Source organism: Thamnophis sirtalis, unplaced genomic scaffold (genome assembly GCF_051295495.1).
Source record: "Thamnophis sirtalis isolate CommonGarterSnake01/CBP01778 unplaced genomic scaffold, rThaSir2_p1.2 scaffold_6, whole genome shotgun sequence".
NCBI lineage: Eukaryota > Metazoa > Chordata > Lepidosauria > Squamata > Natricidae > Thamnophis > Thamnophis sirtalis.
In genome coordinates this window covers 118337247-118353656 of record NW_028261386.1, presented here as the reverse complement: position 1 = coordinate 118353656, position 16410 = coordinate 118337247, and the positions used below count along the sequence as shown (strand labels likewise).

The 16410-nt window shown below is 37.1% G+C and overlaps 1 protein-coding gene across 2 annotated transcripts in view; it reads right to left on the bottom strand.

Annotated features, from left to right (window-relative positions):
• The window catches only part of ME1 (malic enzyme 1), a 111295-nt gene that overhangs the window by 81005 nt on the left and 13880 nt on the right, over positions 1–16410 (bottom strand). The window contains exons 2-3 of one of the 2 annotated variants that reach the window (XM_087718812.1): positions 13269–13402; positions 8511–8660 (exon numbers count right to left, since the gene is read on the bottom strand). In XM_087718812.1, coding sequence (XP_087574938.1) covers positions 8511–8660; positions 13269–13402 — 284 coding nt within the window. The remainder of the gene's footprint in view (positions 1–8510; positions 8661–13268; positions 13403–16410) is intronic. The other variant, XM_087718813.1, reaches the window with a different exon arrangement.

Genomic DNA, 16410 nt, shown 5'->3' with positions numbered 1-16410 from the left:
CTATTAGATCAGGTCATTTGTTGATTCTGGGTGATATAACTTCAGTGTCCAGTTATATATTGCCTTCCCCAAGTCAGACAGGAAATATAGTGGATGTTCTTACCGTCTAGAAGCAGTAAAAGACTGAGTGGAATGAAACAACTTGAAACTGAATCTTAGTACTATGAAGTTGTGGCTCGTCCAAAAACTGTCTGATTCGATTAGAAGCCCTAGCTATGTTGATTCTGGAACGAATTGCATTCCTCCTGAAAGTTGCAGGGGGTGGTGAGTGGAGAGAGTCTTCTGGATTCACGGCTTTTACTTGATCTAGGAGAGGAGGCTGTGGCCAGGGATGTCTCTGCCCAGCTTCTGCAGCAGTCATTCATTTCCTCAAGGTTGGATTGCTGCAACACGCTCTATTTGAGTCTGTCTTGGCAGAATACCTGGAAACTTCAGCTGGTGCAGAATGTGAAAGCCCAAATGCTGGTGAGAGAGAGCTGTTTCAGCTGTATTGTGCCAGCTGTACAGTGGGAGGATTGCACTGGTTACCTCTGTTTCTGAGTACAATTCTTGAACTCGGAGAGCCTTACGCTGGTCTGGAAAGAGATGCTTCAAGAGTCCTTCCCTTGAAATGTCGGAAGGATAGAAGCTGAAAACATTCTTTTTCTTAGGCAGCCCCATCACTCTAGAATACTTTTCATCCTAAGGCCCGGACAATCTCCAGACTTGTATAATACAGGAGGGGAAAGCAAAGGTACAAGCATTTCACAGGGGTTTGTTTGCCTGTTAACATTTTACTTTTTAATTATACTTGTTCACATAATCATTGTGATTATGTGAAAAAATATTATTTTTAAATAATATTTACTTTTTAAAAATAAGCCAGCTGGAGTCAGAGGAATTAGACAGGCTATAAAACATATAAATAAATAAGCAAACAGGCAAGCAGGCAATAATATAGTAGATCAGCACCGGTGGTGGGATTCAAATAATTTAACAACCGGTTCTCTGCCCTAATGACCAGCTGGGTAGGCAAGGACCAGTGGTCATGTGACCATGTGGGCGTAGCCAACCCAAAGTCACTCACGTCAATGGGCGCTTTGCTTTAGCTGTTACATAGTAATAAGGATTAATGGGAGAGGCAGTTTCTGTAAGCAGGGCAATAAAGATTAGGCTAGAAACAACCAGAATGTTTCCTCCCTGCCTTCCTTAGGGGATTAGCCCTGTAAAAATGGGGGGGGGGGAACCAAAAGGAGATTTCTTCCAACAACCGCTTATCTGAACTGCTTAGAAAGTTAACAACCGGTTCTCCCGAATAGGTGCGAACTGGCTGAATCCCACCACTGATCAGCACGCACACACACCCCAACCTTTTGGGCACCAGGGACCAGTTCTGTGGAGAGAGGGTTTTCCACAGACCGGAGTGGACATGGTTTCATGTGCTGTCTGCATCCTGCAGATGGCGCTTTGCTTGTTTGCGCGGGGCAGTTTCTGGCATGCCGTGGCCCAACGCTGGCCCACAGACCAGGGTTGGAGACCCTTGTATTAGATTACATCCAGACTATATGCTATTATGCATAAAGCAGTGTTGATTAATTCAGAGATAATGTTCATTCAGAAGACAATCAAATTAATTTTACTTTTAATTCATAAAAAATATTTCCCAAAAGACTTCAGAGGAAATTATATTCTGAACAAGCTTTTCTATATAATTCTCTAGTTCAGTGTTTTTCAACCTTTTTTGTGCAAAGGCACACTTTTTTCATGAAAAAAATCACGAGGCACACCACCATTAGAAAATGTTAAAAAAATTTAACTCTGTGCCTATATTGACTATATATAAAGTAATTTTCCCACGGCACACCTTACACTATGTCACGGCACACTAGTGTGCCGCGGCACAGTGGTTGAAAAACACTGCTCTAGTTATATAGTTTCAGGAATAAAAGTAGGGTTATTTTTTTGCATTAAAATATAGCAACTTCTCGGGGGAAAAGAATGTGTAGGCATCTGAGATTTGTTTTTATACTAAATAAGTTATTAAGTTTGTGCCTGGATGAGCAAACATAACCTACGACCCAGAAACTCATAGATAAATGGCTGTTGCCCATTTTCATTATATCACATAAGTCATTGCTGCCTGTATCCATAAATGTCAGTGCTCTGTACAAGAATGTCAAGAGAATAGCTAAAATAAGCCAAATAAAATAAGGAACATCTGAACTGACTATCACCCTTACCCTTTAACTACAAAAAAGATCTAGTTTCACTCTAATTCTATAAGGCAGACCACCTGCAGAAACTCACTGGCATAGAAGTATCTTTTGGAACCTAATACTTTTAAAAGACATTTTCAAACATAAGCCACTAGGAAGAATATAAATTTTCAAACAAATTATATTAGTTTAACTAAAAACACTGGCTTTTATTTGCCAAAATTAACTTTTTTCTTTTTTTTTTAACCATTTAAAAATGAAAGCAGAGATAGATTACTATCAACTTTCAAGCACAAAAGATTACTGGATGATAGTGCTTAGTTATTCTTTGCTGGTGTAACTAACCTTACTCTTCTCTGCATAAATCATAGAACTCTGCGAAGAAGGACAACAGATATTTGCATTTAAAATAATTCCAGGTGTCCATGAAAGATATAATCATTTATGAAAAAAAGAATCCACCAGACTTCCAAGAAGTACTTTTGACAAAACAATTACTGCATGGGTTTTTTTTAAAAAAAAAATCAGGTAGTCCTTGACTTATGACCACAATTAATCCCAAAATTTATGTTGCTAAGTGACAAATTTGTTAAGTGAGTTTTGCCCCATTTTACGACGTTTCTTAACACTGCAGTTGTTAAGTTAGTAGCACGATTGTTCATTGAACCTGGCTTTCCTCTTGACTTTGCTTGTCAGAAGATCGCAAAAGGGGATAAGAATGGAAATCATGTGACCATGGGGATGCTGCAACAGTCATAAGTGTGAAAAATGTCATAAGTCATTTTTTTCAGTGTCCTTGTAACTCTGAACAATCAGTAAATGAACTGTTGTAAGTCAAGGACTACCTGTATTTTCTGACCATCAAGATAGTGTGGAAAGTGTACTCAGTATACCACAAAAAGAAAGAGGAAATGCAACATGTATTATGTAGAAAACATGCACACCCACACTTTGTCTTTGTAGGGCTCCGTGCCAAAACAAGTCTAATAACCTGTTGCAGCATCACACAATACTCAGAATGGGTATGTTGTCCCCACAATGATTTCTAAATAAACAACAACAGTTAATTATGTGCATGCATCTTTAATCATACCACATATCAGTACAACAATGCACAATATTCTAGGAAGGAAATTAGAAATGGATTTCCACATTATATGAGAAACCAAGACAGACGGCCCAATATCCCATAAAAACTTTGCTCAGAGAGGTTTTATACACATTTGCTAAAAACAAGAGGACATGAAGTGGAAACTAGCACGCTATGCATGATTTGCCTTCTGGAATCAAACTTGAAGAAAAATGGAATGAGAAGAATTGGATTAGCAATAGCAGGCCCTACTAGGAATGCAGCAATATTTGCAAAAATCACAGAGCGTATTAAAAAAAAACTGTATAGGTATATTAATATATGATACACAGCTGCACGCTAACAGGGGATAAGATTAAACATTTCAGCAGAACATAGTTACAGATATACAAATCTATCTAAATATTATGGATACGTTCTGGTGTGATGCCTACCCTAACTTCTTTAGTCAAAGGCATGCCTGTATAAAAACAGAAAACATAGAAAAAGAAGCTGCTTCTGAACTTTCAATTTCTTCTTTAAAGACATAACAGAATGTAAAAGAAAAACATAACTATGCATGACTGCCATATTATGTTTACTAAAATGGCAGACTAGTTTAAAGATGATAGTCCAAAAAATAAAATAAAAAAGATTAGACAGAAAAAACCCTGTATGTAAACATACAAAAGGTTTTTGAAATGCCCACCTTTCCTTGCTAGTTAACTTAAAATCTGCCAACATCAGCTAAAATCTATCCTGAGTGGAGATTTTGTGAGTCTATGTATATATGCCCACACCTACATACTAACCACAAAACTCCCAAAAAATGCAGCAGTAGGAGGAAAAATAATATCAAATGCATAACAATTCATTAAAAACCATTACAGATAGTCCTTGAGTTATGACCATAATGTAGCCCACCAATTACGGTCCACAAGTCATGACGGTTGTTGAGCAATGTGCTCACATGATAACTTTGCATAATGACCCCCAATCTTGTTCTCCCCAAATGCAGTCATTAAGTGTCCTTGGATATTAATAAATGCTTCAGTGTTAGTGGAGGCCCTGGGAGGCCTGCTACAGGCTTCTCAAGGCCTTCTCCACCTCTGAGGCAGCCTGTACTCTGCCTCCAACTCTTCAGGGTGCCTGCAGGCCACGGGTGGGTTCCCGCAGTCAGTACTGCCAGTTTGCTCATGGTTGCACCGCGAATATGTGTGCGCATGCACAGAGCAATAAAAATTGATCTGCGCATGCGTAGAAGCAAAAACCCAGGAGAACCAGTTTGGGGGTGTGGCAGGTCTTGGTCGCTGCCAATGCCAGCAACCCAGGCCACCAAACTAATGGTTCGGCCGAACCGGTAGGAACCCACCACAGCTTCAGGCCTTAGGCTTGTTACCCACACCCAGGTCCTGCAGGCCTTGAGCCTGCTTCTCACCCAGCCATTCCACAGGGCAGCCTCAGGCTAGTTGCTGAAGCAGATGATAATAGCAACAGCAATAGCAGTTAGACTTATATACCGCTTCATAGGGCTTTCAGCCCTCTCTAAGCGGTTTACAGAGTCAGCATATATTGCCCCCACAGTCTGGGTCCTCATTTCACCCACCTCGGAAGGATGGAAGACTGAGTCAATCTTGAGCCGGTGAGATTTGAACTGCTGAATTGCAGATAACAGTCAGCTGAAGTGGCCTGCAGTACTGCACCCTAACCACTGCGCCACCTTGGCTCAATAAGACACGTCACTAACTCTAAATTTTATAAAGCTTTATGAATCTCTAGGGATGATAATATCATAAATACTCCAACACTTAGCAAATTATATAGCAGAGTTCTTATTCTCATTCAACTGTTATTCTGCCATTTTTATAGTCTATTTTTTTAAAAAAATCCAGAAACAGCTTGTTTTTTATTTTAGAATACATTTTTTCTTCTTCAAATGATTCCAAATGTGTCTTAAGATTACATAAAAATGAGTATGAGCTATTGTGCTGACATCAATTTTTCCTACTCTGGGATAATTCAAGAATGCTCAGAGAGCAGCTTCAATGTCTTTCAGTGCTGTATGGATGGGTGGTCTGAATGGGTTACTGAAATTGTAATTTTCATAGTTCTGGATATAATACAGAAAGGTGAAATCTGAAAAACATATTATGTCATTTTTCCCCCCAATAAAGCTAAATACTTAGAATATGCTATAACTATATTTTTAGTTTAGCAATCCAGTTGTAACTTCATCCATTATTGGTAATACAGTGGGGTTCATTGTGCTACTAGGACCAGTCCAGTGGATCTATTGAGTAATTATCTATTAAGACTGTAAAGGATATTCTGGAAAAGGCAAGTACCTATGTATCTTATTCATGTTCATGATTAGTCCCATAGGCTGCATGTAATATTGTAAAGAAAGTAAAGATTACAAAGTGGATAAGATTATTTCAATGCATTTGGACTTGGGAGGAGTTTCATGTTGGAGAGGATTTTTTTTATTATTATGATATGTCTACATTAGGGCTTTCACTATAGGTTTCATGTGGTTTCTTTCTTATCTTCAAAGAGTAGGAAACCTTTAGCGAAAGCTTAGCATGGCTTGTGTGTGTGGGTCAGATAATGTGGTTCCGGTTCATTTAGGTGCACCCTCAAAAGCAATTATCCATATATGTTACAGAAGCGGTCTCAACATTGCAGGAAGTATAGTCTTTAACAGACACTGGATCACCTCCCAATAATCAGTAGCTTAAAAATAGAAAACTCAGAAGTCCTTTTCCTAGAATGCCTGTGAAAGTGAGTCCTGTGGCAGTGAAATAAAATATGGTCTCCATGACGTATCTTGCCAGGAGGATATAAGTGAAAATGTGTCTGTCTGTAAGGTTGTTTCCCTTATTTCTTAGTAATAAATATAATTGGTAAAATGTTAGAATAAAGGCACTCAGAATTCCTTCTTGTCTAACTCATTCATTGATGTTACATATGATTAATTCAACCATTAATTCAGAGACCATTTTCCCTCAGAAAGTCAAAAGCGAAGCCAGCAGGGAAGTTCACAAGTCACTGGGGTATATCTTCCCCACCTATGTACCAGTGGTGAGTTCCAGATCCTGTTCCAACCAGTACGGTTGGAACGGGCCCAGCGTCACCCACATGGATGTGCGCAGCATGCGCACACGGCACGTGCATACATCGTACCTGCCTGTGACACCTCCACAAGCCTCCACGACGCTCCAGCTGCTCAGCAGAGCATTGTGCAGGTGCTGTATGCACCATGCGCATGCGCGGAAGCGCCAAAGGCTTAAAGGACAGGTAAGGAGCTCGGGCGTACCGGGGCATACTGTCTGCAACCCACCACTGCTATGTACCCTCCCCTTTACCCCTCTGTGATCACACTGGCCATTTGCGCACCCTTGTTACATCCTTCCTGACCCATAAAGTCCCTTTGGCACACATCCTCACTTAATGAAGGACATTCCAGTTCCAACTGCCAACCAAGTCAAGGACTACCTGTACTAATTTAGCCTATTTCCCTTTAAATTAAAATCTAAAAATCTTGACTTGATATAGGTAGTTCACAGCTTATAACAGTTCATTTAATAACTGACGTTACAATGGTGAAAAAAGTGACTTAGGACCTGTAGGAAGTCAGCACCCACCCCTCTCCTAGAAGAAAGAAATACCCTAGGAAATATTAAAAAGGCAGAATATTATATTTCCCTGGATCAAAAATGGAGAAACATGTTTTTAGGCAGGAAACAGACTCACTCTTAATAGCCCCCACTTTTCTTAATGGGCCATTAAAATGCCTGAGCTATTCTACATAATAAAAAGTTCCCTCTTCAGCTCCAAGGTGATGGGATTAAGGTATCATAGTATTAGATAACACAGCCTAGAGAGTTGCCCCTGCATGGCCCCATGGGAGTCTGACAACCAATTAGAATACATTTCTTACACAGGAACAGGAAACAGAGAGGTGGGGTCGAACAGAGTATAAAAAACCCAGCAACTCCCTTTTTTCTTTCTCTTTTCTTCTTCATCCAACATCTTGAAGCATGTGATTTCCCCAGAACCTCAAGCCATGTGGTCCTGTCTACCATTAAACTATCTTTCTAAACAGCCTCCGTATTTCCAGTGTCTTTTTCCCACTCTTGGAACTGAACCCAGAAGGACATTTCTTCCAACAGACCTTTTTCACATTGACAACCATTGTAACATCCCCATGGTCATGTGATTAATTCAGACGCTTGGCAACTGACTCATATTTATGAATGTGATCCCAGGATCATGTGATCATTTTTTGCAACCTTCCAATGAGCAAAGTCAATAGGGAAGCCAACTTCATTTAACCATTGTGTTACTATCTTAACAACCGCAGTGATTCACATGAAAGGTTGTAAAAGGGGGCAAAACTCACTTAACGAATGCCTCACTTTAGCAACAGAAATTTTGGGCTCATTTGTGTTCATAAGTTGAGGATAACCCATAGTATTTTAATATTAGGAAGGGTCAACTTTGTAACTTTAATAAAACTTGTATGCCGCCCACTCCCTCGGGACTCTGGGCGGCTCACAACAAAAGCAAAGACATAGAATAACAAAAGTACAATTATTTAAAATAAAATCACCATCCAATCACGTGGGGCTGGATTATTACTCAACAGGTCAAGAAGTTCAGTAATGAAGTTTATCACCCCTTAAAAAGAGAATCAAGAGAATTGCTATAAACACTGATATTAATCAAATATACGCTGAGAAAACTCTGGAGAAGAATTGGCTATCAATGCAATTGGAAGAAAAATAAATGTGAAATGCAGACTGCCTGATTTTGCCAATGGTAGTAATAGTGTCTGCCTTTTTAAATTATGTTTTAATACAGAAAAATACATTATAAAATATCCTCCAGACCTTTTTCTTTGTGATTAAGTCCACTGTTATATGATGTTAGCATATTAACAATCTTAATATATTTTCAATTTTTCAAATCAAAGTAGGATTGGATTTTCCTTGTTTCAGTTTTTTTTATTGTTATTATTAGGCAATATTAGTTTTCCTGCAAAGCCATCTAAACCAAACATTTTTTTTAATTGTCAGTGTTTTAAAAAATTAAGTACTGGTTTATTTTTGCAAAATGTACTTAACATAGTTTGAATTATCTTAATTATTCCAGGCTTGGATTACATTCAGTTATGCTGAAAAACAGAAACCTATGAAGCAAGAAAATTGTACAATTACTTAAATGTGAAGTATAATCTTACATACCTTGGTCTCTGAAATGCTATACCATATTGTTGGCATGCCAGACCCACAGTGGGAGTATAAACAATAGGCATAAATCTCTCAATGTCAGAAGTCAGCACTTTATAAAAGAGTTTTTCATTTAGATCCTGAAGACCCATTAGCAAAATATACCTGTGAAAAATGAATTATAAATTAGACAGATTTCCATATGTAGCTCTGAAGTAAATTAAGTGTAAAAAGATCTAAAACAGGGATTGTTTTCCCATTAGTGTTATTTTTACCTATGGAAAATGCTTCTTTCTGGTGGAAAGTTCATTACTATATCACCAGTGAAGCTAGTGAATCTGTAGCAAATGTGAAATTATTTAGCATGTATATTTATTTTGTTATTCACTCTACATCTTTAGGGACAGAGAGGGTTTAGATTAAGAATATGAATATTGTTTAGAAAATGAAACAGAACATTGTAATGCATCAAACTGTAACACACTTCTAGAATCTAAAAAACTTTCATTTTTTTGTTTCTGTGAGAAAGTCAGAGATTCAGTTTTGAATGGGCTAAATAGGTTATATTCCCAATTTGATTGGGAAGGTGAACCACAAAAATAACTAAGAGAGCTGTGCTACTGTGATACTTTTATGATCTGATTGAAATAAAATATGACAAAAAGGTATTCAGTAATCATCAATAATACTTTTAAATCATTTTTTTTCACAAACCACATCAACGTAAAGCTAGATATAGCTACACGTAAATATTTTATCCATCTACAGAAGCTTAGCATTGTTTTTCTGTTCGGAAGAGGAAGCACTGTTGCAATCTATTAAAATAGTCCCCAATGGATCACTCTTACACAAGCAATTCCACATATATAGTCTCCAGGTAATTACCCAATCACAGAGCAAACTAAAGAAACCTGCTTCTTCCTGTGCCTTTAAATTCCACTCCTAGTAGTAAAGAAGATCATACGCTAATCACAACGCACAATAGTTATAAAGGAATCCTAATGTTTATAAATCTAGATACCTTGGCTTAATACAGTTCATTTAGTGACCATTCAAAGTTACAAAGGCAATGAAAAAAGTGAGTTATGACCATTTTTCACACTTAGAACCTTTGTAGCATGTGATCAAAATTCAGGTGCTGGCAACTGACTCCTACTTATCACTTTTGCTGTGTCCCAAGATCATGTGATTTGCCTTTTGCAACCTGTTGACAAACAAAATCAAGAGGGAAGCCAGATTCATTTAACCACCATGTAACTAACTTAACAACTACGGTGATTAGCTTAACAGCTGTGGCAAGAAAGTTTGTAAAAAGGGGCAAAATTCACTTAACAAATGTCTCACTCAATTTCAGGAGGATTATCATTCTAAAAAGTATCTGAATTTATAATCTCTGGTTTTGAATGCTACACAATTTGCTGATTGAATCTTTTTTTTCTACCATCTAAATTTCATTTCATTTCATTTCCAAAGGAAAGTACAGGTGGAAAACATATTACACATCGCCTAAACTAAACTATGCCGAACTGTTTTAAGTATGCATGGCAGCCAGAAATCTGAAAAATAGACTTTTCTCTGAACAATTGCCTTTTAAAAAAAAAACCTTCATTCTCTATAACCAGATGCTTTTGCTTAAAAGGTCCCATTTTATTTTATTCTTCTGTTCAATTATTTGATGGAAGATTCTGTAAAAATGGCGTTTTGAGCAAGATATAAGGAAAAAGTCTGCTAAAAAAATATTTCTATACTAAAAAGCCAAGTATGAAATTAAAAATTTTATTCCATTTCTTAACTGTCCTCAATTTTATAGTAAACAAACCATGTTTTTTTTAAAAAAAAACATGCAGCATAATTAGGGAGATAATGAAATTTGTGATTTTTCAAAAACACACAATTTATCAAGTCTACAAAATACTTCGAATATTGGTATTGGTATACAGCACCCTTTCCAAACTAGCTGATTTGGCTTGGCATTTAAGCTAAAGGGACATAGGCTCTTCTCATCCGTCATGGTATCCCCTTCATTTGTTTTGCTATTGGTTTTGCAGAACTACTAAGAGAAAAGAGACTATGAAGTATAGCTTATTAAGCACTCATATATATTAAAGAAAAATGTATAAATAAAAAACTTTAAAAAATGAATAGATGAAAATCCTATAACAGAACCCTGGAGCACTACATTCTGCTTCCAGAAAAGCAATGGCATAATATAGCTTTAAGATGTCCACATATGTAATGTCCAGAGATGGGTTCCATCAGGCGCTACTGCTGGTTTGCTCATGTGCGCGCCCTTCGCACATGCTTGATGCATGCTGTCTGTGCATGTGCAGTGCAATTACCATTGTTCTGCGCATGCACAGAACCCCCCCAAAAAGATGGTGCCGGGAAAACTGGTTCGGGGGCATGGTAGGCCTGGGTGCTGCCGGTTCCAGTGACCCCCCTCCAAGCTGCCAAACCACTACCGGTTAGGCTGAACCGGTAGGAACCCATCATTGGTAATGTCTCAAGGCCAAGCTACTCATGTATATCCTTTGTCCTTGACAATGAATCTTTTTTTAACAGTCCCCACTAAAAAAAAAAGCAAAGACTGAAAAATATGAGTAAAAATTGTAAAAGAAAGTTGGATTCCAACTCCTCATTTATAAAAATATTTCACAAGGTTCATGGAATCATTTTACCGATATGGGTGTGGATGCTTATAAAAGCAGAAGGTATTCTTAGAGCAGTGCTTACAACCAACAAGAGATAACTAAAATAGAAGCGGAAGTGAAATTCTGGACATGCCAATCTAATTTAGCACAGTTGAGTCAGCTAACTAGCTTTTATTAATAGTAATAAAATTGCCTGTCCTTCCTTAATCTCTTTCAAAACCCACAACGTCTCTATGGATGAGAGGAAATATATTTGAGAGAGAAAAAAATAAACGTGTGATTATTACTTTACACTAATAATAACTACTATTAACTATTGTTGTTTCCAGAGCTTGGAGTGGAATCAAATAAAACAGAAAGTGAGAAATTCCAGCTCTTTCATGCTTGCCCTTGTTTTTCCCTAGCAGTCCTGCTTTTGGAGGTAAAAAGGTAAAAAAAGAAGAAGTAAACATTCATGAACTGATCAGGGGAAATCTGATGCTGTTTCAGAAGCTAAAGGTAACTTACAAGCTTTTAAACTTGATTGAAGGAAGTTTGAAACTCTGCTTTTAGGTAAGTTTGCTATTTATAATAAGCACATCAAACACTTGGGAGGTCCAATCCGTGTGAGGTCTTTCACATTAAATCATTTTAAAGACATAAACTTTTGCATCTCTAGTTTATGTCTTATTAAATGTTGTTGCACTGATGATTTTATGCATGTTATATGATATTTGACTTGCATTACAATCACAAATAATATTTCAGCTAATGCTAATATTTCTGTAAGGGATAGAAAATTAGTAGGCAATGTTTCAAATGTTCAAAAGTTTGGTAAGATTCCCTTATCACTAATAATACTTTCTCTGGATTGTCATACTTGACTTCTTAATCAAAAATATGCATGCAAAATTGACATATGGCATGGGAATTTTTTGTTTGCTATTTTTGGCTGATCTGTATGTTCAGATTCAGTTTTATATGAACGATGTTTTGTTTTTGGAACTAATCCAGATCTTATGTACAAAACCTGATGGATAGATAATTTTAGTTATTTTCTAAGATGGGCTAGAAAAATCAAAGTCTTTTACAAACACTTAGTATTGTTATAATACACCACATGCATACAGACAATTAGCCCTCAACCTACGATCATTCAATCCATGTTATGATGGCACTGAATGGTGATTATGATTAGTCATCAGATTTCTGGCCGTCCAAGCACCCGCATAGTCACATGATAGCAATCTGGGTGCATGGCAACCGGTTTGCATTTATGACTGGTTGTCAAGTGTTCCAGGATCACATCATCATTATTTACAAATTTCCTGCTGGTTTTCCCAGAAAATCAGTGGAGAAGCCAGTAGGGAAGGTCACACATCTCTGGGGTAAGTCTGTTCAGCCATCCCATCTACACTCATGCTACATTGGCCACTCACACATCTTCCTTGACTTGCATAGTACCGCTCCAACATTTCCTCATACAATCATGCAACCTCCACACAAACATGCAAAATTGATTGGGATTAGTTAGAAATTGATTCATCTGTTCAGGAAGTAGGTCACACAATGCTTAAAGAGCCTTCTTCCTACTTGACCACAAAAATTCCCTCCGATTCTTTGAAATTTAATACTCAAAATGGACAGACAAAAGTATTTCAAAGAGGAAATATATCTTCTAATAATTCACTTTTATTTGGTCTTATTGCCTGTAGGTGCCACACAAAGCTATAGAGGTTATCAAGATGTAGAAATGGCGGATGAAAGACATCTTGCTGCTTCAAAGAAAGAACAGACCTATGGTATTTTCATTAAAAAGGATGCCAAAATATCCATTTAAATGAAAAGATGGGGGGCTGAAATTTGGGCAGGAAGGAACAAAATTTGGGAAGAAACAAAGGGTGAAACAAAGATGTTACAACAAGCATGACGGATAAAAGAAGGAAAACAGGCATGGTGCAGTATATTTGTATATATGATCCTGGAAGACAACCAGAAATTAAGATTCATAGACCTTGAGTTCTGGGACTGTGAATGAAAGAGAGGGAAAGCATGAAAAACATGTAACTAATTGAACTGAGGTGTTTATTAAAATTCCTCCCACAGTGGAAAGGTAGATAAGCATGCCCCTTGAAGACTTCACCTATCCAAGTCAGTTGCTTGTCTTTCAAATTTTTTACGTTCGATTAAAACTTGCATGTCTTGATTGAAAAAACAGGGAGGTAGTAATCCATGAATATTAAGCTGCTGTCGCTCTTCCAAAGTAAAAGCCATGCCCTGTACAGAAAAACAAGCAAACAAACAATAATCATTTCTGTGAATAACTATTTTAAAACATTATGGAAGTCAATTTGCTAGAGAAATCAATACTGTTCAACAGTATGTATGTAAATGTTACGCTTCTAAAATATATGCTAAATCCCACTCCTACAAACACATTTTACATGTAAATTCAGTATACTTTACTATAAAAATGTACACAAATATACTAGCTTAAAAATTGCATTAGTCTTTTGTTTATAAAGCAGACAATTCTGCTGTACATCAGAGAAAAGCTCTCTGGAATACACATTAAAGTGATAAATAGAAATTAACACAAAACAGCAATCTATTTTGACCAGACATATAACAGTCATTCTACATTCGCTACCTATAAAACCCTACATGGCATCGGACCTGGGTACCTGAGAGACCGCCTCCTGCTGATTACCTCCCTCAGACCGATTAGATCTCACAGGTTAGGTCTCCTCCGGATTCCATCTGCCAGCCAATGTCGGCTGGCAACCCCCCGGGGGAGAGCCTTCTCTGTTGCAGCTCCAGCCCTCTGGAATGATCTCCCTGTCAAGATTCGTACCCTTACTACCCTCCCGGCCTTCCGCAAAGCTACCAAGTCCTGGCTGCTCCAGCAGGCTGGGGGGCCTGTGAAACATCCAGCCCCACGGAAATTGTGAATGTTGCGGTTTTGTTTTAAAGTGTTGTCTTTGTCTAGTTTTCCCCCTTCCCTTGTCTATTTTGAGCCGCCCGGAGTCCTTCGGGAGTGGGCGGCATACAAGACAAATAAATAAATAAATCAGAACTATTATAACAGCTACTGTATTTTGTATGCTCAAGTGAAGCTGTGTTTAGAATGTTGCTTACAAGTTATTAACAAAAAAGAATTAACATTGAAATGTACTGTACATTATTTCAAAGCTTATTTCTATCTAGGCATATTCCACTTTCTTTAGAACCAGAGCAAACCTATTCACCTTCAATGAAACCTAGCAGCTGAAATAAAGATATCACTGTGCAGCAAGAAAGCTACTAGAAGAGCGAAAAACTGAAAAAAAAGGGAATCCAGTTCCACATTCAGTTTTCTGTGGAGTAAATTGTTTGAGTCAGCAGGCCTTCCTGGATGACAATTGTCACTATGTTATTGCAGGGTGATAATATTTTCGGGCGCCAAGCACTATTAGGTGTCATTGCATATTTCTGCGCACATGCACACCCAAAGACACAATAAGAATAAATAAAATGACTGAGATTGCCTATTTTATTTCCCTTTTTCTATAACAGAGGTCAACGTTTGCTCTTCCTATTTCCAATAGCAACTCTGTGAGGTAGATTGGGCTGGAGAGTAAGTGATCCAAGCTGCTCAATCACCTATAATGGTCAAGGATTGATATAAATCTGGTTTTCCCTGCTTAATCCATTACTTTATCCATTCTACCACGCCCACTAACTGGAGTCTTCAAATGTTTAAGCTTTTGGTTCAATAATACTGTGGCAAGAGAATGGATAAGCGTCCATTCTAATGTGACCACGTCAAGAAAGTTAAACTAATGTTCCTATAGCATGTATTCAATTAATCGTTTCTCTAGTACCTCAAATACAACCAGGAAGAAATGGGGGGAAATCACAATAATATGAAAATTGCAGGTGTTGAAACTATTTGATAAAGTTTTCGTGACTGCATAAAGATTTGATTCGTTTTAAAGAAAGCAAGCGTGTTAAATTCAAACCACACTGTGAAAGTTTGCGCCCACTTGCAGCCAAATCAGAAAACTGAGTTCAGAGGTAAACATAATTTCCAAAGATCACTTGAATTTGTATGTCAAGTATTCATTTGTTTTGGCCAGCTCCCCAACAGTCCTGAAATCTATATAGTATTGATTGGACCACACATTATTTGTTCTCACATCATGTGAAAATAAACAATTTTTACATCTTGACTTATTTCATCTTTTTCTTTCAAATATGATCTTTTTCTGTTTCTAACAAATATAAACTACATTCTTTCTTTTCTGCTAAGTTAAATAAATTTGTGCAGGATATATATATATATATATATATATATATATATATATATATATATATATATATATATATATATATATATATATATATATATATATATATATATATATATATATATATATATATATATATATATATATGCAAGGAAATGTGAGAAAGGTAACATCACAGAAAGAAATATTCTTCCATAAACAGAGTTTACACTTGAGCTTTACTTTCTGATTATTGCTACTAGTTACAAAGAGATGCAGTTCTTAAAAATGTCAAATCTGCCTTAAACAAACAGTTACTTTTTTTTAGAGTTTTTTAACACAATATTGAAAATCAATCCGCTGAATTCAGCAACAAACCTTTCAATGGCCTGGATTACATTCTATTGCATACTATATGACAAAAAACCTGAAAAATATTTTAAAATGTAATAGGTTACCCTTATATATTTTCAGCTTAAGTCTTGTTTGTGCTTAATGTCAATACAATGGTAGTCTGGAAACCTAACATGAATATAAATAGTCCTCCACTTAAGACCGTAATTGAGCTGTTGCTAAGCGAGACCTTTGTTCAGTGAGTTTAAGCTTATTTTACGACCTTTCTGGTCACAGTTGTTAAGTGAATCACTGCAGTTGTTAAATTAGTTACACAGCTGTTATGTGAATCTGGCTTCCCCATTGACTTTGCTTGTCAGAAGATCGCAAAAGGTAATCACATTACCCCAGGATATTGCAACCTTCATAAATACGAGTCAGTTGCCAAGTTTCTGAATTTGGATGAAGTTGGGATGCTGCAACTGTCATAAGTGTGAAAAATGGTCATATGTCACTTTTTTCCCCAGTACTGGTGTAACTTTGAAGAGTCACTAAATGAACTGTTGTAAATCATGGGTTACCTATAGTTGGTTCTTAAAATGTAGAGGGAAAGATTCTACACAAATAAATATTATTCAGTTGGATTCATCTAGGACTCATTTAGCATTCCATTCAAGCAGTGAC